This window comes from Pseudogymnoascus verrucosus (assembly GCF_001662655.1).
Source record: "Pseudogymnoascus verrucosus strain UAMH 10579 unplaced genomic scaffold scaffold_40, whole genome shotgun sequence".
NCBI classification, from domain to species: Eukaryota; Fungi; Ascomycota; class Leotiomycetes; order Thelebolales; family Thelebolaceae; genus Pseudogymnoascus; species Pseudogymnoascus verrucosus.
The window spans coordinates 243,057-265,137 of record NW_017263691.1 but is presented as its reverse complement, the minus strand read 5'-3'; the positions used below and the strand labels follow the sequence as shown (position 1 = coordinate 265,137).

The 22,081-nt window shown below is 51.3% G+C and overlaps 7 protein-coding genes across 7 annotated transcripts; 4 read left to right on the top strand and 3 right to left on the bottom strand.

The window, feature by feature from the left end:
* Positions 1–315: 315 nt before the first annotated feature.
* Positions 316–3,143, bottom strand: VE01_07875 (uncharacterized protein). The gene is made up of 3 exons (XM_018277306.2): positions 2,138–3,143; positions 1,493–2,005; positions 316–1,439 (listed from the first exon to the last, which is right to left on the bottom strand). Exons 1-3 carry the CDS (start codon positions 2,147–2,149, stop codon positions 528–530), a joined length of 1,437 nt encoding a protein of 478 aa, XP_018128037.1. The 5' UTR covers positions 2,150–3,143; the 3' UTR covers positions 316–527.
* Positions 3,144–5,866, bottom strand: ACL2 (glutathione synthetase ATP-binding domain-like protein). Its single transcript, XM_018277305.2, has 3 exons — positions 5,635–5,866; positions 4,880–5,344; positions 3,144–4,399 (listed from the first exon to the last, which is right to left on the bottom strand). Exons 2-3 carry the CDS (start codon positions 5,318–5,320, stop codon positions 3,371–3,373), a joined length of 1,470 nt encoding a protein of 489 aa, XP_018128038.1. The 5' UTR covers positions 5,321–5,344; positions 5,635–5,866; the 3' UTR covers positions 3,144–3,370.
* A 1,299-nt stretch (positions 5,867–7,165) lies between these two features.
* Positions 7,166–10,148, top strand: ACL1 (citrate synthase). Its single transcript, XM_018277304.2, has 3 exons — positions 7,166–7,770; positions 7,878–8,375; positions 8,429–10,148. Exons 2-3 carry the CDS (start codon positions 7,896–7,898, stop codon positions 9,956–9,958), a joined length of 2,010 nt encoding a protein of 669 aa, XP_018128043.1. The 5' UTR covers positions 7,166–7,770; positions 7,878–7,895; the 3' UTR covers positions 9,959–10,148.
* ATG18 (autophagy- protein) lies at positions 10,146–12,366 on the bottom strand. The gene is made up of 4 exons (XM_018277303.2): positions 11,825–12,366; positions 11,614–11,771; positions 10,530–11,548; positions 10,146–10,472 (listed from the first exon to the last, which is right to left on the bottom strand). Exons 1-4 carry the CDS (start codon positions 11,874–11,876, stop codon positions 10,424–10,426), a joined length of 1,278 nt encoding a protein of 425 aa, XP_018128044.1. The 5' UTR covers positions 11,877–12,366; the 3' UTR covers positions 10,146–10,423.
* Positions 12,367–12,538: 172 nt separating this feature from the next.
* Positions 12,539–15,919, top strand: PPM2 (tRNA methyltransferase ppm2; the record flags this gene model as incomplete). Its single annotated transcript, XM_018277302.1, has 6 exons — positions 12,539–12,598; positions 12,670–12,890; positions 12,948–13,309; positions 13,359–14,401; positions 14,452–15,109; positions 15,192–15,919. The coding sequence occupies 6 exons, from the start codon at positions 12,539–12,541 to the stop codon at positions 15,917–15,919; spliced, it is 3,072 nt and encodes a 1,023-aa protein (XP_018128041.1).
* A 908-nt stretch (positions 15,920–16,827) lies between these two features.
* VE01_07870 (uncharacterized protein) lies at positions 16,828–18,459 on the top strand (the record flags this gene model as incomplete). Its single annotated transcript, XM_018277301.1, has 4 exons — positions 16,828–17,103; positions 17,158–17,172; positions 17,234–17,635; positions 17,692–18,459. 4 exons carry the CDS (start codon positions 16,828–16,830, stop codon positions 18,457–18,459), a joined length of 1,461 nt encoding a protein of 486 aa, XP_018128042.1.
* Positions 18,460–19,488: 1,029 nt separating this feature from the next.
* VE01_07869 (uncharacterized protein) lies at positions 19,489–21,860 on the top strand. The gene is made up of 8 exons (XM_018277300.2): positions 19,489–19,654; positions 19,719–19,777; positions 19,823–20,029; positions 20,079–20,181; positions 20,234–20,415; positions 20,463–21,121; positions 21,202–21,574; positions 21,669–21,860. The coding sequence occupies exons 1-8, from the start codon at positions 19,582–19,584 to the stop codon at positions 21,783–21,785; spliced, it is 1,773 nt and encodes a 590-aa protein (XP_018127991.1). The 5' UTR covers positions 19,489–19,581; the 3' UTR covers positions 21,786–21,860.
* Positions 21,861–22,081: the final 221 nt, after the last annotated feature.

Here is a 22,081-nt window from a genome sequence, read left to right as displayed (position 1 = left end):
GATGGGGGGCCCAGATGGTGAGGCGATCTATGAATAGGTATACGATGCGGGAAGGCAGAGGTAGAGAGGCTGGGATACGGTGTTTTGATACGAGTCTCCAGGTAGTCAGCCGTGCTGGACACGAGGTGGCGAGGGGGCTGGGATATGTGTTGGATAGTAACCTCCGCGTCATCATTATTACGAAGCTGGTTTATTTTAAGCTTCTTCGTATGTAAGCGCCTCAAACTCCAGGGGCGGTAGACAGTGTCATCATAAATGTAAAGATTATAGAGGACGACACCAGTTGGCCTGCTGCCATATCAAGTGAAAGCAAGTACCGTAACAAGGACATGACATATATGCACTATCTAAATAGACCTTCAATCGCTAAAGAAACGTATAAACGTGATCATAAAACAGAATTACAATTGAACGTCCAATAGCCAGCTATGAAGGTATCAGACGAGCCAAAACGTGCTGCCAAAGAAGTAACGAGAAAAACTATACACAAAAAGAACCCCTATCTACGTCTCAACCCCGCTTCAAACTCAGATAAGATACAGCGCAGCTAACACCGAGCTCATCACGAATCCAAACCCGCCAAGCTGCGTCGTCCCAACCGCCGCGCTGGAGCTAGTCTCCTGTGGCGACGCAGTAGTCCCAGTAGCGGCAGGGGATCCAGTGGTCGCGATAGGAGTAGGCACATTTCCGTCCGTGAGGCGCCTGACCTCGAGTCCAGTGATGACGGTATCATCGCTGTTCTTAACGACCTGCTTAACCTTCAAGTTGTCGATGGTGACGAGCTTTCCGTTCTTGGGAGACTTGACACCGGCCTTGATGAGCGCGGCGAGGCCGTCGTTGGGTGGGTTGGGGATCTTGGTGAAGTCGTTGGGGTAGCCCTTGTCCTTGATGAGGGAGGACACGCACTTGGGGAAGGGGGTTGCGGCGGCCGAGGAGGAGGTGCTCTGGAGCTCGGTGATGTTGAGCTTGGCGAGCTGGCCTTGGAAGTTGTCGTAGTCGACCTTGAGCTTTGCAGAGCCGTCCGAGTTCAGGACAACGAGGCCGAAGTCGTTCTTCTCCTGGGTGTACTCGTAGACGACGCCGCCGCTGAAGTAAGGGTTCATCTTGGAGCTGTAGAGCGCGGCGGTCTCGTCGAAGATGCGGGGACGGATCTCGCGGCATCCGTACTCGGACATGAATACTGGGACGCTGCTCTTCTTGAACATGTCCACGAGGGTGTTGTAGCCGGCCTCGTTGAACGTAGCTGGGCCGCACCAGGAGTAACTGTTAAGAGCGAAGACATCGGTGATGGATTCGTCTGTGGCGTCTCCGGTCAAGCTGCACTGCAGGTAGTTGAAGGTGTCAATGAGGACCTCACGGACATCAGCGGCGGAGTAGCCGACTGGGATGGGGCGGTCCGAGTGGAGCTTGATGTATTGCTTGAGATCACGGGTGACAGCCTTAACTTGATGTCAGTGTCGGACTAGTAGAATCTGGGGGAGGGGCTACTCACTCTGATGTATGGCACGGTAATGGCTGTTGGCACATCGTTGATGACTTCGTTTGCCGAGAAGAACAGCAGAGTGTTGGGGTAGTTCTTGAAGCCCTCCACAACCTTGAAAGTCCTCTCCAGGTAATCATGGTTGTAGCTTTCCCACGGTGCCTCTCTGCTCAGAGCCTCATTCGGCTTAGGAGAGTTGACATCAATCATCATATAGATGCCAGCAATGTTGAAGATCGACGCGCACTCATCGTGGTTGATATCCGGCGACAAGTTGTAAACACGAATAGTGTTAACGCCAATTCTCTGCAACAGAGCAGCATCCCTCAAGCACGTTTCCGCATTGCTGAGAGGGTCCTGTCCTGACTCAGGCTTGTAACCCGCCTCTCCGCCAGGCTGATATGCAGCACCAATGACCTGGAATCGCTGGCCCGAAACAGAGTTGACGAAATCGGTCCCCTTGACGATGAGCGGGGTGACAGCGGTCGCGACCTGGGCGCAAAGCGCCAGAAGCGCAACTTGGGACTGGTGATTCAATGTCAGCTGCACGTACTCATCATGTCTTCACCCGAACTCCAGCCTGAGTCGAGGCAGACCTGTCGCACACAATTCGCATGGGTTGACTGTTGTCGCGGGTGGTTCGGAGGGTTCACTTACGGCGCGTTTCATGGCTGTTATCTGTTGTAATCAAAGTCCCGCTTTCTATTCCGTGTATTAATTCCAAAAGTTAGGTATGAAATAATCGCCGAAGCTGCAACAAAAAGAACAATAGACCCCGCGATCACAAGATAAAGAGGCAAAAAGAGTGAGCCTTCTGGATAGATAAAAATGAGCGTGGTTGTTTCAGTTCTTGAACGGACAAAGGGTGCGACGAAGTCGATATTTCGCGGGGGGATATGGGTGAGATACGCAGTAAATACCAGGACTAGGACCCTTGCGCGGTGCCGCTGTCTGTTTCTGCCCGCGGGCGCCCGTGGCCCCTGTACCTCGTACCTGACAGTTTTGACAATCTCAGGGTCCTTTCCGCCCTTTCCCCATTTTACGAGGTTAACTTAACTTGAACGGGCCAACCGGCGTCAAGCGCCATCGAACGCCAAGCTCAAACCGTAACGGCGGCGGTCTGAATACGAGAGCTGCGCCCCTACTCCGGCGGCAGCATCTTTAACCGAGGGGATCGATGTAGTAATATGGGTGTAGCACTGTAATCTCACGATGCACGAGGCTCGTAACGTTGTCTTGGTGTTGGCTGTTGTCATATCTGACTATTGAAGCTATAATGTAGCTGACTGGCTGGCTGGCTGGCTGTACGGACGGCTACATGGCTGAATACGAGTAGCTAGATATATGAGGTGTATCATGATATCAACCAGCAGAATGAGTACTCCAGCAGCATCTACCTCATCTTGGAGTCTTGTACTCGGGCACGTCATGCATCATCTCTGTACCGTATCACAGAAGAAAAGAACAAACGGCGCCGAAGAACAAAATGAGCGGCATGACAGCAAGGATCTCCCCGACTAAACCATACTAGAGCGTCTCACTCTCACGCCAGGCTCGCGGGAAATTGCTCTAATGCACGTGAGTGGTGGTGGTGTGGCTCCGATCTTCATCGATCGACAAGTGGCTCACCGTCACTTAAACAGATCCCAGAATTGCCGCACATTCCTCACAGCACGTGATATATATATATCTCATCAAAAAAAAGGCCCCAACTGCTCCTGTGGCAGAAAGTACTCGTAACAGTACAGATCTCACATCGTCTTTATCATTAGGAAGTATCTATTGCAGGCGCCCCATCAGAGCAAATATCCGCCACATGCAGACCCATGGTCCAACATGGGACAATTTTTTCAAGTACATTTATTACTGTTAATCCCCAAAACCTGAGCTCTAGGCAGAGCCAAACTCCTTCACGTCGCTGGCCTCGAAGCGGCCCGGCACAAGCGCCAAAGGCACGATACCGCTGACGTGCATGTCCGGTCCATAGACGTGCATGTCGAGCTTCAGCTCCTGGCCGACAGCCTTGATGTTCTTAAGTCCCTCCTGGTAGTTGGGTCCGGCACGTCTGACCCAGATCTTGACCTTGTGCTCAATGATGCTTGGTGCATACTCGCGGATGGCCTTGATGACACCCTTGAATGTGGAGGCGACGTTGGTGAAGTTGGCAATACCACCACCAATGAAGAGGACCTTGCCCTCGTCGGTGGGAGGGGCGCGGAGCATCAGGTCCAGGACAGTGCGGGCGTAGTGGTAAGTCTGCGACTCGGTGGGCGCTCCAGAGTACTCACCGTAGTTGGCGAGCTCCTCAGAGAAACCCGCGCTGGCGATGGCGTCAGCGTAGACGACGGACGCACCACCACCAGCGACAAGAGTCCAGACTCTGCCGGTGGGGTTAAGGACGGTCAGCTTGAGCGAAGCACCAGTTTTCGCGTCGAGCTCAGCGATGTATGCCTCCTCCTTGGTCAGCTCACGGCCGAAAGGCGCTGGGAACTCCATTGGTGGGCCAGCGTCAATGTTGACGCGGCCATCAGCCGCCTTGACGGCGGTCATGCCGAGAGCAGCTGGCGAGCGTGCAGCAGCCCACTTGGCACCGCACTCGAACTCAGCGGTCTGATCGAGCTTGGCAGCCAGATCCAGGAAGAACACATCGGCGGAGGTGGCATCCTCATTTGGGATGGCAACCAATGGGTTGATTTCGAGGTATGTGAATTGGCAGTCAACGTAGACGGCGTAGAGTCTGGTGATGAAGTCGACGAGAACGTTGTGGATTCCCTTTGGCACCTTCGACAAGAGAGTGGCAGCAATCTCCTCGTTCGATGGGTATTCCTTCAGGTCCACGGGAATGAGAAGCTTCTCAGCCTTCTCATCAACGTCGCCGACATCAACACCACCCTCGTGAGTGAAAAGGATCCAGTCGCCCTGTGCAATTAAATACGTTAGTACAGTTTAATGATATCGAACAAAATAAACAAATTCGAAATGAAGATAACATGTGAATAGCAACTGCCAGTATGCATGGGAGATAAGCATGGCCTAAGACGGCCGAGAATATGCAGGCTCAGAGTGCTGTGTTTGTTGGTTGGTGGGTGTGCGGAGCACCTCCTTCTCTAGCCGCCGTTCGTCCGAAGACTGAGCCGATAGCCAATCCAAACTTCATTAAAAAGGCCCTCCCCAAACTTTTTCTTCGTGCAGTGCATTTTCAACTCTCTTGTCTTGATATATGGTCGCTTGACGCATACATTTGCATTTTGGCAATTGTTATGCCGTTTTCGGACATTTTCATGCCAAGTATCGATCTTGCAACTCGGCACAGAACTCCATGATACTTATCACAAAGTTCGCCGGTTAAAGCCGCACTCCAAATTTCTATCGATCGCCATGGGAAATCTTTGAACGTACCTCGCGAACGGAGTTGATGTTGATATAATATTCGGTTCCGTCTGGGTGAGGCACGAATGGCTCAACCAAGAACTGCCTTAAGACACCGACAACGGACTCGACCTTTTGGGGCTTTCCGGCACGCTCTTGGATCCATGCCTTCGCCTCAGGCCATGTCTTGTTCAGGGCGAGCAGACCGCTCTTGCCGCGACGCTTGATGAGCTGATCTGGCTTGGCGACAAATTTGGCACCTGGCTGTAGCAGCCATGGGAAGGAAACCTCGGCCTGGTCGAGAATCGCCGCAACCTCTGCGTCTGCTGGGAAGTAGAGCGAGGCAAGTTTCGAGGGAGGGTTGTGTGTGGTAGATTTTGGGAGAGGGGATGGCTTGATGACGGCGGCGCGGGTGAGGTGGTAGTTGAGAATGGCCTTGCCATCAGCTTCGAGGATCGCTTTGGCAGACATTGTGGGTTATGTCGGAATCGGAGACTGTGCAGCTGGTTAGTCTCTCTGTCACGGCTTGACAATTGGCACATCCGCGAGCATTTCAACAGTCGTCGGTGGATTGGATCCCCAAGGTCTTATGGCAACAGGCACGACGACAACGACAGTGCCGACCGGGGCAGAAGAGCTTGCTTTGCGCCCGGTGGTACCCCAATCATAGCGACAGTCCGAAAACATAGGTCACACGACGTTTGGGTGGAATCACGAGTCCTCGACGTTGAGGGCAACAGCAGCAGCGGGGGGGACGAGCTCGCAAGCTCTCGAGGTAAACTCACCAAAAATTGGAAACTTGCGATCAAGCGACAGCTACGAAGAATTGTACTTGTGCAGCGGAAGAGACAACAATTCAGTTGATATGGGTTTATTGAGAGGGCGTGAGGAGATTGAGAGATGGAAAGGGAAGAGGGAAGAGGAGCAGTGGTGGAATTGTGGGAGACGAGAGGGAGGGTGTGGAAGCTGGTGGGTTGTGTTGTGGTGACCGAAGAGGAACAAAATAAATTGTTGATGGGTGTGGGTTTGGCGGGTTGGCGGTTCACACACATCAAGCTACAGTATAAGCCTACAGCAACGGGTACAGTACAGCACAGCACAGTGGTTGAAGTACATCGGGGGTACATGTTCAAGGTATTTGGTATTGGGGATTTTGTGCATCTCAAGGCGGTAAGTTCTCTCACACCCTCTCTCTCTATTTGGAGTTGTACACTTTTTATCCCATCTTCTCTTATTTCACGCTGGTACTCCTATTTTTCTTACTCCTATTACCCAATTTGTTCGATTTATTCAGTTTATTTCTTTTTGCTTCCTTTGGAGGTGTTGTCGTGTCCCCTCAGCCCAGTTTGGTGGATCACGGCACTCTGTCCCTATCTCTAGACTCGTCTCTGGACTCCTCTTCGACTCCTCACCGTCTCTCCAGCTATCGAATGGTGAGTGGCATGGTGGGGGAAGGTGGGGACCTTGTTCGGGGGGACAAAAAGGTTGCTGTGCGTGGCCGTAGTGGCCGTGGTGGCCGTGGTGGCCAGTTAGCGCACATCGGGGTTCAACACGGAGCCAACAGAGGCCCAAGCGAGGAGCTAAAACGACCAATGAGGAATGGCCCGGGGGTTGGGGTGGGGCGGAATGGGGAGACGGTGACAAAATGGCGGGAGAAGAAAAGGAGTGAGAGGGAGTTGAGAGAGCGATGAACGGAACTCAACGGGACAGGGATAGTCTCCCAATGAACCCCATCCAAAACCCAACCTACACCAACCTGGGCCCTCATCCACCGCCAAACGCCGCCTTCCACCCGCCCACCGCCAATCCCACCGCCCATCCCACCATGCAAGGTCCGTCCCAACCATCGCCCATCCATCGAGGAATCGACCCCATCGGACACCGACGACCTTATTGTCCGCCCACGCTACCACGCACTACTTTGGGGTTCGGGGGGATGTACCCCACCGTGCATACGGCCCGCCAAAAGTACACACAGCACAACTTCAACACGGGGTAGTTATTCCCCCGTATAGAGTGTATTGTCCTGTACTGTACGGTACATTCTATACGGTTGTGCCGTGGGATTACTGGTGCTTATTGGGGATGACTGCTGCCAATATACTGCTATTATGGTGCTATTACTGGTGCTATCACTGCTGTTGCTTATGGGGATTACGGGGTGCTTATAGCTGATTATAGCTGCTTATAGCTGCTTATAGCTGCTTATTGCTGCTTATCGGTGCTTATCGGACGCTTATTGCGCTGCAGCTACGGTACTCGACAGCACTCGACAACACCCTACAGCACAACCTACAGCACACCCTACAGCACACCCTACAGCACACCCTACAGCACACCTACAGCGCATCATCGAACACTCAAAACACCCATCCTACACCAAGCTCCACCATCTCCACCCCACAGTACGCCTCAGCACCCCACCGTACATTACAGTACATCGCATCTACAACATCTACAACATCTACAACTACGCAACCGACTCTACGGTACGCTACAGCAACAACATTGTACATTCTTCACAAAAACAGTACATTGTCAACCCAACAACCATCCCTCCACCGCCTTACCCACCGCCCTACCCACCGCCTACAGCCCACCACAATACCAGGGGGGGCCAAGACACCTACAGTACAAGCTGCCACCACCACCACCACCACCAACCCGTCTCAATCTCCAAAAAGCTCTCGCCCAAGAAAAAGTTCTGGCACCTCCTCAACCCCCCGATCCAAACACACAAACTCTCCTCCTCTCTCCTTTTGCTACTCACCTTCTAATCCTTCCCAATTCCTCATCCTCCTCCTTTTTCCATCATCACCTTCCTCCTCCCCATATCCACGATAATTACAATCCTCAATTCCTGTCGCACACCAATCGCTCACGAAGCTCATTGTTGAAGCTCCTTTCCCCAACCATTTCTTGTGAGTACTTGAACACCCACCCCTTCATCCTCACCACAAACCCCCCTCCCTCGACCTTTCTCTCACAACAATCAATTGTCCACTTTCTAACCCTCAATTCTCTCCAGAACCCCGAACCTCCCGCCATGCCTTCCGCTATCCCAAGTGGCACAACCGGTGCTGGTTCTGCGTCCCCCGCGACCGGACCGGGCGCTGGCAATGCCAACGACAACATCCGCCGCTTTGCTGCTCCCAGCCGACCTTTGAGCCCTCGTGCTGAGCACGCTCTCTTCCACAACAAGACGCGATGCTTCGTGTACGGTCTCCAGCCAAGAGCCGTCCAGGGCATGCTCGATTTCGACTTCATCTGCAAGCGTTCCACACCATCCGTTGCGGGTATCATCTACACTTTCGGTGGGCAGTTCGTCAGCAAGATGTACTGGGGAACCAGCGAGACCCTCCTCCCAGTTTACCAGAGCGTAGACAAGGCCATGGCCAAGCACTCTGACGTCGATACCGTTGTCAACTTTGCTTCGTCGCGCAGTGTGTACCAGTCCACCATGGAGCTCATGGAGTACCCTCAAATTAGGTCGATTGCCATTATCGCCGAGGGTGTCCCAGAGAGAGTAAGCAGAGTCCCAAAAATCGACAATCACACGACATGAGCTAATTGTAACAGCGCGCACGCGAGATTCTACACGTTGCGAAGAAGAAGGGTATCACCATCATTGGCCCGGCCACTGTTGGTGGAATCAAGCCCGGAGCATTCAAGATCGGTAACACTGGTGGCATGATGGACAACATCGTTGCATCCAAGCTCTACCGCCCTGGCTCCGTCGGATACGTCTCCAAGTCCGGAGGTATGTCCAACGAGTTGAACAACATCATCTGTAACACAACCGATGGTGTCTACGAGGGTGTTGCCATTGGTGGTGACAGATACCCCGGTACCACATTTATCGACCATCTCCTCAGATACCAAGCCGACCCAGACTGCAAGATCCTCTTATTGCTGGGTGAGGTTGGTGGAATCGAAGAGTACCGCGTCATCGAGGCCGTCCAGGACGGAACCATCACCAAGCCAATTGTTGCCTGGGCGATCGGAACCTGCGCGAGCATGTTCAAGACCGAGGTTCAGTTCGGACACGCTGGATCGTTCGCCAACTCGCAGCTCGAGACCGCTGCCAACAAGAACAAGGCCATGAAGGAGGCCGGCTTCCACGTCCCGGAGACCTTCGAGGATATGCCCGCTCTCCTCAGCCAGGTTTACCAGACCCTTGTCAAGGCCGGCAGCATCAAGCCAAAGGCTGAGCCAATCGTGCCCAAGATCCCTCTCGATTACTCGTGGGCGCAAGAGCTTGGCCTGATCAGAAAGCCCGCTGCCTTCATCTCCACCATCTCCGATGACCGTGGCCAAGAGCTTCTGTACGCCGGAATGCCCATCTCGGATGTCTTCAGAGAGGATATCGGAATCGGCGGTGTCATGTCCCTCCTCTGGTTCCGTCGCCGTCTCCCAGACTACGCCAGCAAGTTCCTCGAGATGGTTCTCATGCTTACGGCCGATCACGGCCCCGCCGTCTCCGGTGCCATGAACACCATCATCACCACCCGTGCCGGCAAGGATCTCATCTCCGCCCTCGTCTCCGGTCTCCTCACCATCGGCTCCCGCTTCGGAGGTGCCCTCGACGGCGCCGCCGAGGAGTTCACCCGCGCCTACGACAAGGGTCTCAGCCCACGTGACTTCGTCGACAGCATGCGCAAGCAGAACAAGCTCATCCCCGGCATCGGGCACAAGGTGAAGTCGCGCAACAACCCCGATCTCCGCGTCGAGCTCGTCAAGGAGTTCGTCAAGAAGCGCTTCCCCAGCTGCAAGATGCTCGACTACGCCCTCGCCGTCGAGTCCGTCACCACCTCCAAGAAGGACAACCTGATCCTCAACGTCGACGGTGCCGTGGCCGTCTGCTTCGTCGACCTGATGCGCAACTGCGGTGCCTTCAGCGCCGAGGAGGCGGAGGATTACCTCAAGATGGGTGTCCTGAACGGACTCTTCGTCCTTGGTCGCTCGATCGGTCTCATCGCCCATTATCTCGATCAGAAGAGGCTGCGTACTGGCCTGTACAGACATCCTTGGGATGATATCACTTACCTCCTCCCTACGCTCCAGTCGGGCGCGCCGGGCTCGGAGGGCCGTGTTGAGGTGCAGATGTAAGGGGGCCAAGGGGAGGCATTGGTGGGAGGGGGCTGTAATCTAATCTTTGCTGCTTGGGAGTTTGACGCGCTATGCTAGCTGGTGTGTCACGATCATGTTGTTGATCGACGTTGAAAATCATTGACATTAGGTCATGCAAATAATGAACATTAAATTTATAGAGCAATTTTAACTTAAAACTGTTTACGTGTAATCTACCTTGCGTACGGTGACCGACCATAACCGTGGCCTAATAAGACATGAATGTGATAAAGCTGCCAGGCAGAGATATTATAATTAACTCAACCATATCAGCCTACCTAACACTGAACAACGTATATAAGCTATCGCAATTCCCAGCCAGCCACCCACCCAGTACCAAACAGCGCAATAGAAACGCGCTGTATACCCTCATCGCTTGGAATTAGCCTCCAGGATTCTCAGATCTAGCAATATCTCCAACCCACCAAACTCCCTCCCATAAATTCAGCCATCAAGCACACCCTGCTCGAACTTATCCTCCGTCTGAAGTACTCTGTGAATTAAGTTAGCAAAAACCCCAACGCTGCGTGTCCACCCAGGCATAACTTACGAATACTGCTTCACCAACACCCCCTCCCCCCCTTCCTCCATATCAATATTAAATACATAAAACCCCCCATCACTCGTCACCACCATAACCTGCGGAAAATTACTACTCATCGCCACCACGCTCCTCATCTGCCCATTCCCACTCTCCCCCAACGAGCTCTTCGGGATCTTGATAAACGCAAAATCCCGCGCCGGCTCCCACATCTCCGTCACACCCTTAGGCAGGTAGCCGCCCATGGCGCCCACGACATTCTTCCCCATCAGCTGAGACGTGCGGCGGAACATGGAGCCGAGAGTTCCACTGGATTTGCGGGTTGGGAGCGTGGTGCGGACTTCGGAGCCGGGGGATGTGCCGGAGGATGTGGCGCTGTCGTGGCTGCGGCCGCGGGACATGCGTTCGCCGCCTGGGGAGCCGGGGGAGGTAGGGCGGCTGGAGGGGGAGGTGAGGCGGAAGATGTGGACTGTGTCTGTGGTTGAGGAGACGCAGAGGAGGGTGGAGGAGGTGTTGAACGACATGCTGTAAATCGTGGAGGGGTAGGAACCCCGGCGGAACTGGTACAGCTTGTCCCCACTCGGAACGGAGAAGACGCGGATGATCGTACCTGTCTCGGAAGCGGTGGCGAGGCGCGTGCCGTCGTTGTTGAGGGCGATGCAGGAGAGGGGCGCGCGGTGGGCTTCGACGACGTTGATGTTTTTGAGGGTGAGGGTGTCGAATAGGAGGACTTCGCCTGAGATCGGGGGGACGAATTTGGAGGTTGGAGGGGCGTGGGCGGGGCGCTTTTCTCCGGGCTCGTCGCGCGCTTTGGGGAGGGGGTAGGCGAGGAAGCAGTTGTCGGAGGAGGGGGAGAGGGCGCATAGTGCGTGGGGGTTCGGGGAGGTTGAGATGGTGTAGAGGAGGTTCATGTTGAGGATGTCGTAGAGGTATATTTCTTCCTCGAGTACTACGACGAGTCGCTTTCGATTTAGTCGTACTGCGAGGACGGCGGAGGGGAACGTGAGTTCACAGATAGTCGAGGATCTCTGGTTATGGTTGGTTAGCTCAAGCTTCCACGCTGGGGAGTTGAAGAAGATTTGCGCTCACTGACTTTTGTATTCCGTATCACCAGGCGCCGCGGAGATAAAACAAGGGCGACAAGGGAAGTCGAGAACATCATCTCAATAATCGAGACATTATCTTCATCGCTCTTAAAAGCAGGTCGGAACTCGGGGTCGCTATGGTAGATTCGGAATCCCTTCGAAGTACCTATCGACAAAGCATCAGCCACCTGCACCTGCGGGGAGCCGGACCTGCCCTACCAATAGCAAGACGACTATAATCCTGGTTGAAAGTAACGAAATTCATCGCCATCTTATTGTGGTTATCTCACCACTACTCGAGGGTTGAGCTGTGAGGTGGGTAGCGGCGCAAGTGCCTGCGCGGAACAATGCTCTTGTTGCCGGCGACCAGGACGAGTCTTGTAGTTGGAGAGAACAAGTGGCTCGAGGATTGGGCAGATAAATATGTCTTGGACGCCTAGAGATCCGAGTCGTTGCCCGTGGAATCCGAGGTCGAGGTGCCCTGTGGCTGTCAAAGAGCTGGCTGGTGCCTCTTTCCTTGTTGGTGATGTGGTGCAACGGCCCGCCTTTGCTCCCTCCACCTTGAGCTAGGTCACTCACATCGTCACTGCTTACAGCAGCAGTTGAAGGTCTTCTAGGGTATTTCAGGGACCAGACTAACAGGACAACGCTACTAGTAGGGATTTTCTTGATGAATCACGGAAATATAGAACCTCTTTATACAAAATATGTAAATTATCTGTATATAATGGCATAATAAGTAGTGAATCAAGAGTTGATCGTCGTCCAGAGGAAACTCCATGTGCACGGAAGGCTGACTGGCAACGCACGGTCCACACCTTATTCAGGCCCTCCATCAACGCTTCAGAAAGTACAAAAATTACCCCACGTACGTACAAACGAGGGGCATAAATCGTAAAACATTTGATGTCTATCTCTATTAAGTCTCACCCGATGAAGGGTGGTGGACGGCTTCGGCCCAAGGCATCGAAGCAGGATGACTCGATTATGGGGGTAAGTGGTAAAATTCTTATTATATCTTCCTCCACATTTTTTTATGGACAAAGCTCTGATAGATATCACAGACCAACAACAGCAGTATCGTCTCCAAGCGCAGTGTTGAGCGTCTATACTACCCAAATGAGCCACATTTCTTCCGCTACTTCGTCAAAAAGCCTCAAAGACGAGCACCCCTCATCAATAGAGGCTATTGGTTGCGCATGAAAGCGATAGATCACGTGGCCAGCCAGTTTTTAAAGGAGGCGACGGGGAAGAAGAAGATTATCGTCAATTTAGGCTGTGGATAGTAAGTGGGAATTATAATTAAGGGGTATTTCACTGGCCACGCACTGATAAATAATAGTGACCCTCTTCCGTGGCAATCCTGGGCGAGATATCCGGAAGCATCACGAGATGTGACATTTGTGGATATCGACTATAGGGATTTGATTCTCAGGAAGAGAGATATGGTACAGCAAACGAGCGAGCTGAATAGTATCTTGAAGAACGTGGAATATCCTGAAGATGGTGATATTCTACTACGAAGCGAACAGTATCTGCAGGTTGGCTGTGACTTGCGAGATCTCACAAAGCTCGAGAAGTTCTTCTCTTCGGAGTTTGACTTGAGTAACAGCGTCGTATTCTGCACTGCAGAGGTTTCGATTGCATATATGGATGTTGCAACATCTGATGCCCTGATCAGATGGATTGGATCACTCCCCTACTGTTAGTCTTCCGTCCGAAATATACAGCCGACAACCTGCTGACTCCGTAGCCCGATTTTGCCTCCTGGAGCAATTACTCCCTAACGGACCACGCCATCCATTTGGAAAAACCATGTTAGCGCATTTTGACAAACTTCAAACGCCACTGAGGCCTGTTTTGGCATATCCAACCACACAAGATCAGGAGAATCGACTAAAAAAAGCCGGGTGGGCAGATGTGCGTGCTCGGAATTTATGGGAACTTTGGGGTTCTTCAGACTTCCTTTCTTCCGAAGAGCGTATACACCTGGATGAAGTTGAGCCCTTTGATGAGTGGGAAGAATTTGCCCTTTTTGGGTGCCACTACACGCTTCTTGAGGCGTCTAATGTGCACTTGTCCACAACCCAGCCTCAGAGCACGGAAACAGCTGCCGCCTCTCCTGAAAAAACGAACTCTGAATCAGTGTCACTGAAAGGGAAAATGGAATACACTGAGTCCGCAAAGTTAAACGGGATAAGGAGGTTTGGAGCGTCATTATCTGTCAAGGGTGACAATGGTTGCCCAGACTTAAAAGGCAATTTCGGTGGTATGGGGGTGAACAATCGACTGGGTTCAATTGATATCTTCACAAGCGCATCGCAAGGCGGATCGTCTCCTCCGGGTCCTACGCTACGTGTAAAGCCCGAAACCCGCATGTGCCATACTCTGACAGAGATTGGAGATTGTGGTTCGCTGCTTGTGGGTGGACGGTCGTCGCCAGACAAGGCTTTCGCGGACTGCTGGCTATACTCGAAACTATCTCATACGTGGGAACGTGTTGATGACATTCCAGTAGCCAGATACAGGCACTCCGCATTTGCCCTGGGCGATGGCTCGGTGCTTGTGACAGGTGGAAAGAAGGATTCAAAGACTGTACTGAGTGACACTTTTCTTTGGAACCGTCAAACAGGCTGGACTGAGTGTCTCCTAGATCAGGATGGTAAACCACAGGTATTCGGCGCACTGATGATCTCTGATGTTATCTCCACAACCTCGACGACGAGTGGCTTCCTTGTTGGCGGAATGTTAACCGACGGACGAGTCTCGACGGATCTCTGGTCCTGGGAGCTTCATGTAATATATTCCTCCCAAACTACACTGAGAGAAGCTAACGTTTGTCATAGAGATATCCACAAGAGCCGTCAATAACATGGACCTGCAACGACAAAGCTGCCGGGGAGGAGAACCTATATTTACACCGATTTGGCGCATGCTGGGCAAACTATGATGGAAAATCCTTGGTGGTTGGTGGTATCATGACTGCCAACCTGATCCCAGAACACGCGGAAATAGTTGCTCTCGATATTGAATCCGAAGCAGGACGAATTAAGACAAATCTAACGAATATAGAACGATGCGACACAAGGCCCCTATTAATCGGCCACTCCATTGCAACGTCCGGCAGGAGCTTGTTGATCATGGGTGGAGGAGCTGTATGTTTCTCATTTGGTACATTTTGGAACAAAGGCTGTTACACCATCCTACCTGCTGAAGATGATGGTGGCAATTTTCAAGGGCCAGATAAGCAGGTCACTGGTAGTTCTGAGCCTTGGAGTTATTTGAATACTGTTGATTCCGAGTCGAGCCAACCCCCCAAGAGCTCATTGCGGCCTTCACCGCTTGAGAATCAGAAGCCTAGAGAGCCTATTACCATCGCGCGGAAGAAGATTTCATCGTGGACCGATTTCGCGGCTATTTTGTCTTCGGGGGAGCCAATAATTCTGGAGGGCCTCGACATAGGCTCATGTACGGATCTCTGGACAAATTCATACCTTCTAGACCGTATCGGTCAACATCGAGATGCAAGTCATTTCCTTTCCCAGAATTCAAGCTTTCTAACTTATGCAGGTAACCGTTCACCAAGCCAACGAGGACCGCATGGACTTCGTATCAAAAAACTTTCAATATGTAACGAAGGACTTCGGCAACTTCATCGAATCCATCGACAAAGGCGAAAAGCTATATCTACGATCATTGGCAATTGGCAAGCCATCAGAGTTGCCTGCCGATATATCTCGAGACTTCCCAGAAATAGCGGGAGACTTCCATCTCCCACCGGAGCTTCTTGTGGTTGAGGAGAACAAGCACAGTTCACCTCTGAGGATCTCGGGCCCGGTCACGATGTGGCTTCACTATGATGTTATGTCCAACGTTCTTTGTCAAATTCGAGGCCAAAAACGACTTCTGCTCTTCCCTCCGGGCGACGTGGAGTATTTTGATTTCGCGCCCGGGGCATCTAGCTCCAGCGTAGATGCCTTTGGGGATTTAACTGGTACCAAGGCAGCCCCAAGCCATCCGCACGAAGCAAATATGAACGCAGGCGATGTACTATTCCTGCCGTCGCTTTGGTTACACACTGCGAAGCCATTGGACGGAGTAAGTGTTTCCGTCAATGTCTTCTTCAGAGGTCTACAGCACGGGTACGCTGCGGGGAAGGACGTATATGGAAACAGGGACTTGCAGGCGTATGAAAAGGGAAGACAGGATATCACCAAGCTCAGCAACACGTTTGAAAGCCTACCACCTGACACTCGAAAGTTCTATCTATTGAGGTTAGCAGATGAGTTGGACCAGAAGGCTCGGTCATCTTGAAACAATGAAGAAATGCTTGAACTACAGTACAGTACTCTACAAGGACGTGAATGTGCCTAATGTGCCTAATGTTCGCTTTGTAGTCACAGCGCCGCCGTGGCTTTATTTTGTTGGCTCCAAGAAGCACTAGCAAGGTTAGAGATCGAACAAGCTTGCACTGATGGTGCACACCACCGGGATCGCCACAAAAGTCCCAGAACGAAACATACCCTTAATAGAATGGTGTGGACATGCGCTTGAGTCGATATAGTACTACGGCAGTTCATCACAATAACATACGACGAATGGTTATGGAGATCCCGGTGGCACGAGAATACCAAGACATTCTGCGGAGTGACGGGCCGGATGCTGACTCGCGGAAACGTGGACGAGACGGCGAGACATCGGCAAAACATCCTTTGATGGGAATAGACGACAACGTTGTTCGAGGTCAGGAGCAACAAATTCTTCATGCTGTACGTACAAAGCGGGGAGCAGCGATTTGCCTCAATGCGCCGGCATCACACTATTCTACGAGTAGTATCATACATGACATTCATCACATACATCGCATCCTGGGCATTAAATCGCATACGGATATAGTATACGCTTACCCTGTACGGAGTACACCCTTCCATCCGTCATAAATACTCGGCGTAAATACTCGTCGGTTCTGGTCCGAGATCAAAAAAAGCTCGGTTGAACCCCGGCGGCCATGGGAAGGCTAAGAGGAGCTATGATTATTCCCTCCCATCTAGACCACACAAATCACACAAAGAGTAAGCCAGTACCCAACAAGCTTTCTCACTTGAAGCCCGTTCCTATGTCCGGATTTTCTTATATCAGTCTCCCTTCCTTTCCTTTATCCTCCTCAATTTCATCTTTGTCTATATTTTTATTTTTGAAGCGCTGTTGGGCTCCGTAAAAAGATGAAGTCGATGGATCCTTCCCCACCAACAGCGGGAGAGCTTGGCACTTCCTCGCCCCCCTCTCTAACCACGCCAGCGCCTGACAGCATTGACGAGAAAATGGCCAACATAGAAAAGGAGGCGGCCACGTCCATTTCAACGGCGCAACCACAAGATCACGATCAAGATGCTGAACCTGCTCGGGAAAGATGGAATTCCTCATCCACAAATATCACTCGTTACCTTCAGACTCTCCTGGCCTTCCTGGTCATGGGCGTGAGCGATGCCTCTCTCGGAGTGAGTTTCTCCACGTGATTAGATATATATTTTATACTGACTCTCAATCTACAGGCTTTACTTCCATACGTAAGAGACTATTTGCCCTGTCCCTCTGTCTGACCTGAAAAATGAACTAACAAGGTCCCAGATTGAGGAATATTACAAGATCAACTACACTATTGTAGCTTGCATGTTCCTGAGCCCCTTCGCCGGCTACACCCTCTCCGCGTTCATGATAAGCAAAATCCACATGCGCTTCGGCCAAGTTGGAATCGCTGTTATTGCTCCAATCTGCAAGATCATTGCCTATGTCATCACCTGCGTTCACCCACCCTTTCCAGTCATCCCCGTCTTTTTCGTCTTGACCGGTCTCGGAAATGGCCTCGAAGACGGAGCCTGGAACGCGTGGGTGGGCAACATGGAGAATGCCAACGAGTTGATGGGCATCCTGCACGGCGCATACGGACTTGGTGGTGCCATTGGCCCCTTGATCTCGACCGCTATGGTCACAAAAGGAGGTCTGCACTGGTACACCTGGTACTACGTTATGGTACGCCCCTCTCCCCTCTCCCCCTTAAACCGCAACCCCCCACTAACACCACCCAGGTTGGATTCGCAGTCCTCGAGATCATGCTAGGCTACTACGCCTTCCGCTCGGCAACCGGCAGCGTCTACCGCGCCAAACACCCCGTCTCCACCACCGGCCCGCCCGAGTCCCGCACCCGCGAAGCCCTCAAATCCAAAATCACCTGGCTCGTCGCCGTCTTCCTGCTCGCCTACGTCGGCGCCGAGGTCGCGCTGGGGGGTTGGATCGTGACGTTCATGCTGCAGATGCGACAGGGCGAGCCGTTCGCCTCGGGAATGGTAGCTACGGGCTTCTGGCTCGGTTTAACTGCCGGCCGTGTTGTGCTTGGTTTCGTGACGGGGCGCATTGGGGAGAAGCTCGCTGTGGCGCTTTATCTCGCCCTGAGCGTGGGCTTGCAGCTGCTCTTCTGGCTGATTCCCAGTTTCGTTGCCTCGGCCATTTTCGCGGCATTCCTAGGCTTCTTCCTAGGGCCCCTATTTCCGGCTGCTATCATGGTTGCGACGAAGCTTCTGCCACCGCGTCTGCACGTTAGTGCTATTGGGTTCGTGGCTGCGTTTGGTAGCTCGGGAGCGGCGGTGTTTCCGTTCGTTGTTGGGGCGATTGCGCAGGCGAAGGGGGTGTGGGTGTTACAACCTTTCGCGCTGGCGTTGCTGGGGGTTATCTTTATTTCGTGGGTTGTGTTGCCGGGTGGGTTTAAGAAGTCGGGGCTGGATGAGGAGCAGAAGAAGGTGCTTAAGATTGAGAAGGAGAGGGGGACGATCGGGTCGGGATCTGAGGCGGTTGTTTGAGATGTGGATAGGGGTTTATTGTTGACTTCTTCTATATGCATTGCACCGAGGAGCGAGTTATATTGGGAACACCTAGACTGGGGTAGCAGTCAACTGACGGCCAGTACTCAAAATTTTGAATGAGAGCGAGGAGTAGGGTTTTGACATTGGGTGGGATATTACTTAATTTGACATCCGGCATACTTAAAATACTTAAAATATCTAAATGAAATACCTAGAAATTTGTTTGATCATCAAAATATATGGACATTCACGAATTCGAGGCTACAGTTCATCTTTAAGGTGGCAGTAGCTTTCGACAGACAAAACGACAAAAAATGACAGAAAATGACAGAAAATGACAAAAACATACAACAGAGGGTATTCGCTGGTGGTCACCCACCCAACTACTAATCCACCGATCTCAAGCTTGAAGTGGATTAATACTTAGGACGGTGCCATTTAGACTACTGGGTGAGCGTCGCCACCCTTATGTTTTTGATGCCTCATGACAATCCGGTTATCCCCCTAGATGGGTGAGGGAAGGTGAGACATCCAGTAAATGCCATTTGATATATCCATCAAATGACATTTACTGGATGTCTCACCTTCCCTCACCCATCTGACCTCGACTACGACGCATTGCACAGCGATATTGGATGCCTACAGGTGAGTTGAGTGAGCGGACAAGCCATGAAGTGTAACTGCGGTGGCTCCGGATCTAGTACTCATATCACTCCGCACTGCGGAGTGATATGAGTACTGGATGCGGAATTCGCACATATTTTTTGTTTCATGTTGGGCTGTGTAGCGCAACTGGAGACAGGTGTTGCAGGTGTTTATTGTCTTAACTCCTGTCTCTCCGTGTTCAGCGGTTATTGAGACAGTTTCATAGCCATCCTACATTATCATAGGTGTTTATTGGCCCGACTCTCTACTGTGTCTCTTGGCAACGTTTATTTGTTACGACGGAGCCATAGCCGATCCTAGATTGTCTTAACCCATTTTCTTCTACAGGTGTAGCTATAAGGACTGCTCACGACTATGTATATTTTTAATCAATGGCATCACCTGGGAATCTTATTTTTTTCAGATCTCTGTTGTTGTGGATTATTTTCGCTCTTCCCAGAGTAATACGTCGATATGAAGTTCTCCTTCCGGTCCATCTTCGACTCGGCAAATTTAATAGCTTCTCTGCCGCAAGTCGCTACAAATGGTATTAATGGCGTTTAGACTTCTACAACTAAGATAATGGAAACTGATTATACATTGTTTTCTAGGACACTCTCTATTAGGCACGCTGTCTGCTCCTTACATGCCCAAATTTCTAACGGACGGCGTAAGTCTCCCTCTCGTGCTTTCGGCACTTTCTAATGGTTAGAAGCCCTTACCTTATGGACTTCCATGGGGACTGGCGACAACGAATCTCACAGATCCCCGCCATGCTCCGTATACTGGAAAAATCCGCCCATATAATTTTGTCATTGAGCGCGGCACCCTAGCACCAGATGGCGTCCAAAAAAATGGTATACTAATCAACGGACAATTTCCTGGTCCGACTATTGAAGCGAACTGGGGAGATACATTTCAGGTGAGATCACTGAGTTTAGTTGCAGCATCAAACTCACTAAATTGGACAGATAACAGTGACAAATAATATCACAGGTCCTGAAGAAGGAACCAGTCTCCATTGGCATGGTCTGCATCAAGATCAGACACCTTGGTTTGATGGTATACCATCAGGTAATATTGCTAGTTTTTGATGTAAATCGCATTATATTAACGTAACTAATAGTTTCTCAATGCCCTATTGCACCAGGGAGCTCGTTCACGTATACGTTTCAAGCGGGCCTTTATGGCACAAGCTGGTATCACTCTCACTACAGCGCTCAGTACGCAGACGGGATTTTTGGGGCTATGATAATCCACGGACCTGCTCATACACATTATGATTATGACCTTGGACCTATACTTCTGGTACGTGATCGAATTCTTGTTCAGAAACAAGTGGCTTACTTAGCTAGTCTGACCATTACCACACGGGTTATTTCGAGCTTGTTAAGCGCTACATAGGAACCAGAGCTGTTCCAAATTCAGACAACAATCTCATTAATGGCAAGATGGATTATGACTGCTCTCTCACGAAAACAAATTGCACGCCTAATGCTAGCTTATCAAGGTTCAAATTGGTGTCTGGAAAGGTACACCGACTACGTCTTATTAACTCTGGATCAGAGGGGACCCAGAGATTTACTATCGATGGCCACACCATGACAGTAATTGCTAACGACTACGTGCCTATTAAACCTTATGAAACAGATGTTATCACGCTTGGAGTTGGGCAGCGTAGTGACGTTCTCGTTAGAGGAACGGGCCGCCCTACAGAATCATTCTGGATGAGAAGCGACATTAGCAAGAGATGTAGCAATACCAACCAGCCTCATGCTCTCGCTATAATCCACTATGAGGAATCTGACAATTCCACTACGCCAACATCCAAAGCTACAGTTTACAATGAGACGAGTTGCTCAAACGACCCTCTTAATATGACGAAGCCTGTTTTTGTTATGGCGCCTCCTCCTGAGCCTGACTTTACGCAGATAGTCGACATTGACTTCCAAACTAATGCCACAGGCAGTGAATTGTGGACCATAAACAACCAGTCTTTCCGAGCTAACTTTGAGTGAGTTAAATACTCCCTATTCCACACCCTATAGTCCACCTACTCACTCACTCCTCACAACTCCTAACACAAAATCTCAGCCACCCAATACTTCTCCTCGCAAAGCTAGGCAACACCTCCTACCCCGACGACCCGCAATGGAACGTCTACAACTTTGGTAATAGCACCTCGATCCGCCTCATCGTGCGCAGCCGAATCCCCATTATGCATCCCATGCACCTCCACGGCCATAGCTTCTGGGTCATCGCTGAGGGGGTGGGGGAATGGGACGGAGTCATCACGCGGCCCGAGAACCCGCAGCGAAGGGACACACACATCATCGATTGGGGGTATCCCAGTCCGGGCAAACCGAGTTATGTGGTGATTGATTTCTTGGCCGATAATCCTGGGGTGTGGCCGTTCCATTGTCATGTCGCTTGGCATATTAGTGATGGGCTGTCTATGAACGTTATGGTGAGTTATAACCACTATTCCTTGCTAAACAACTCTTTATTTTGTCGCTTTGTACTAATGGATGGCGCGAACTTGGCTGATAAAGAGAACCTAGGAACGCCCTGATTTGATCACCGAGTGCCAAATCCCGTCGATCATGGCGCAGACCTGTCGAGACTGGTGGCAATATAGTGGGCATAACGTCGTTGATCAGATAGATTCCGGGTTATAAATACGGTTTAACTCATATTGGCTACCAATGGACCGGAGTCCTCGTTATAGCCGAGGCCTAATTTTCTAAACGTCAAATGCGCACTTTGCAGATTAAAATTGAATCCTCATTAATATGCATAGCATGAAGTCCAAATGTCGCCATTGTTTATTACGGGTTCTAAGCCACCGGGCTGTTAATGTGAACAAACTAACAAGGTAACACCGCGATAGGTTTTCAAAGCACGATACCTCGTCTTTGTCGTCAAATTATATATGTTCCGGCCCAACCGTAAGATCGGCCAGCTCGCGAGCTGG

Excerpts from the sequence above, each read along its gene's own strand:
- VE01_07875 (XM_018277306.2), bottom strand. Across the intron at positions 1,440-1,492 it reads TTACCGTGCCATACATCAGA|GCTGTCACCCGTGATCTCAA; the intron begins GTGAGTAGCCCC and ends CATCAAGTTAAG.
- ACL2 (XM_018277305.2), bottom strand. The coding sequence starts at position 5,320 with ATGTCTGCCAAAGCGATCCTCGAAGCTGATGGCAAGGCCATTCTCAAC. Across the intron at positions 4,400-4,879 it reads ACATCAACTCCGTTCGCGAG|GGCGACTGGATCCTTTTCAC; the intron begins GTACGTTCAAAG and ends TTAATTGCACAG.
- ACL1 (XM_018277304.2), top strand. The coding sequence starts at position 7,896 with ATGCCTTCCGCTATCCCAAGTGGCACAACCGGTGCTGGTTCTGCGTCC. Across the intron at positions 8,376-8,428 it reads CCGAGGGTGTCCCAGAGAGA|CGCGCACGCGAGATTCTACA; the intron begins GTAAGCAGAGTC and ends TAATTGTAACAG.
- ATG18 (XM_018277303.2), bottom strand. The coding sequence starts at position 11,876 with ATGGCGATGAATTTCGTTACTTTCAACCAGGATTATAGTCGTCTTGCT. Across the intron at positions 11,549-11,613 it reads TGGTGATACGGAATACAAAA|AGATCCTCGACTATCTGTGA; the intron begins GTCAGTGAGCGC and ends AACCATAACCAG. Across the intron at positions 10,473-10,529 it reads GTGTTGGTGAAGCAGTATTC|AGTACTTCAGACGGAGGATA; the intron begins GTAAGTTATGCC and ends CTTAATTCACAG.
- VE01_07869 (XM_018277300.2), top strand. The coding sequence starts at position 19,582 with ATGAAGTTCTCCTTCCGGTCCATCTTCGACTCGGCAAATTTAATAGCT. Across the intron at positions 20,416-20,462 it reads ACCTTGGACCTATACTTCTG|TCTGACCATTACCACACGGG; the intron begins GTACGTGATCGA and ends TTACTTAGCTAG. Across the intron at positions 21,575-21,668 it reads GGCTGTCTATGAACGTTATG|GAACGCCCTGATTTGATCAC; the intron begins GTGAGTTATAAC and ends AAGAGAACCTAG.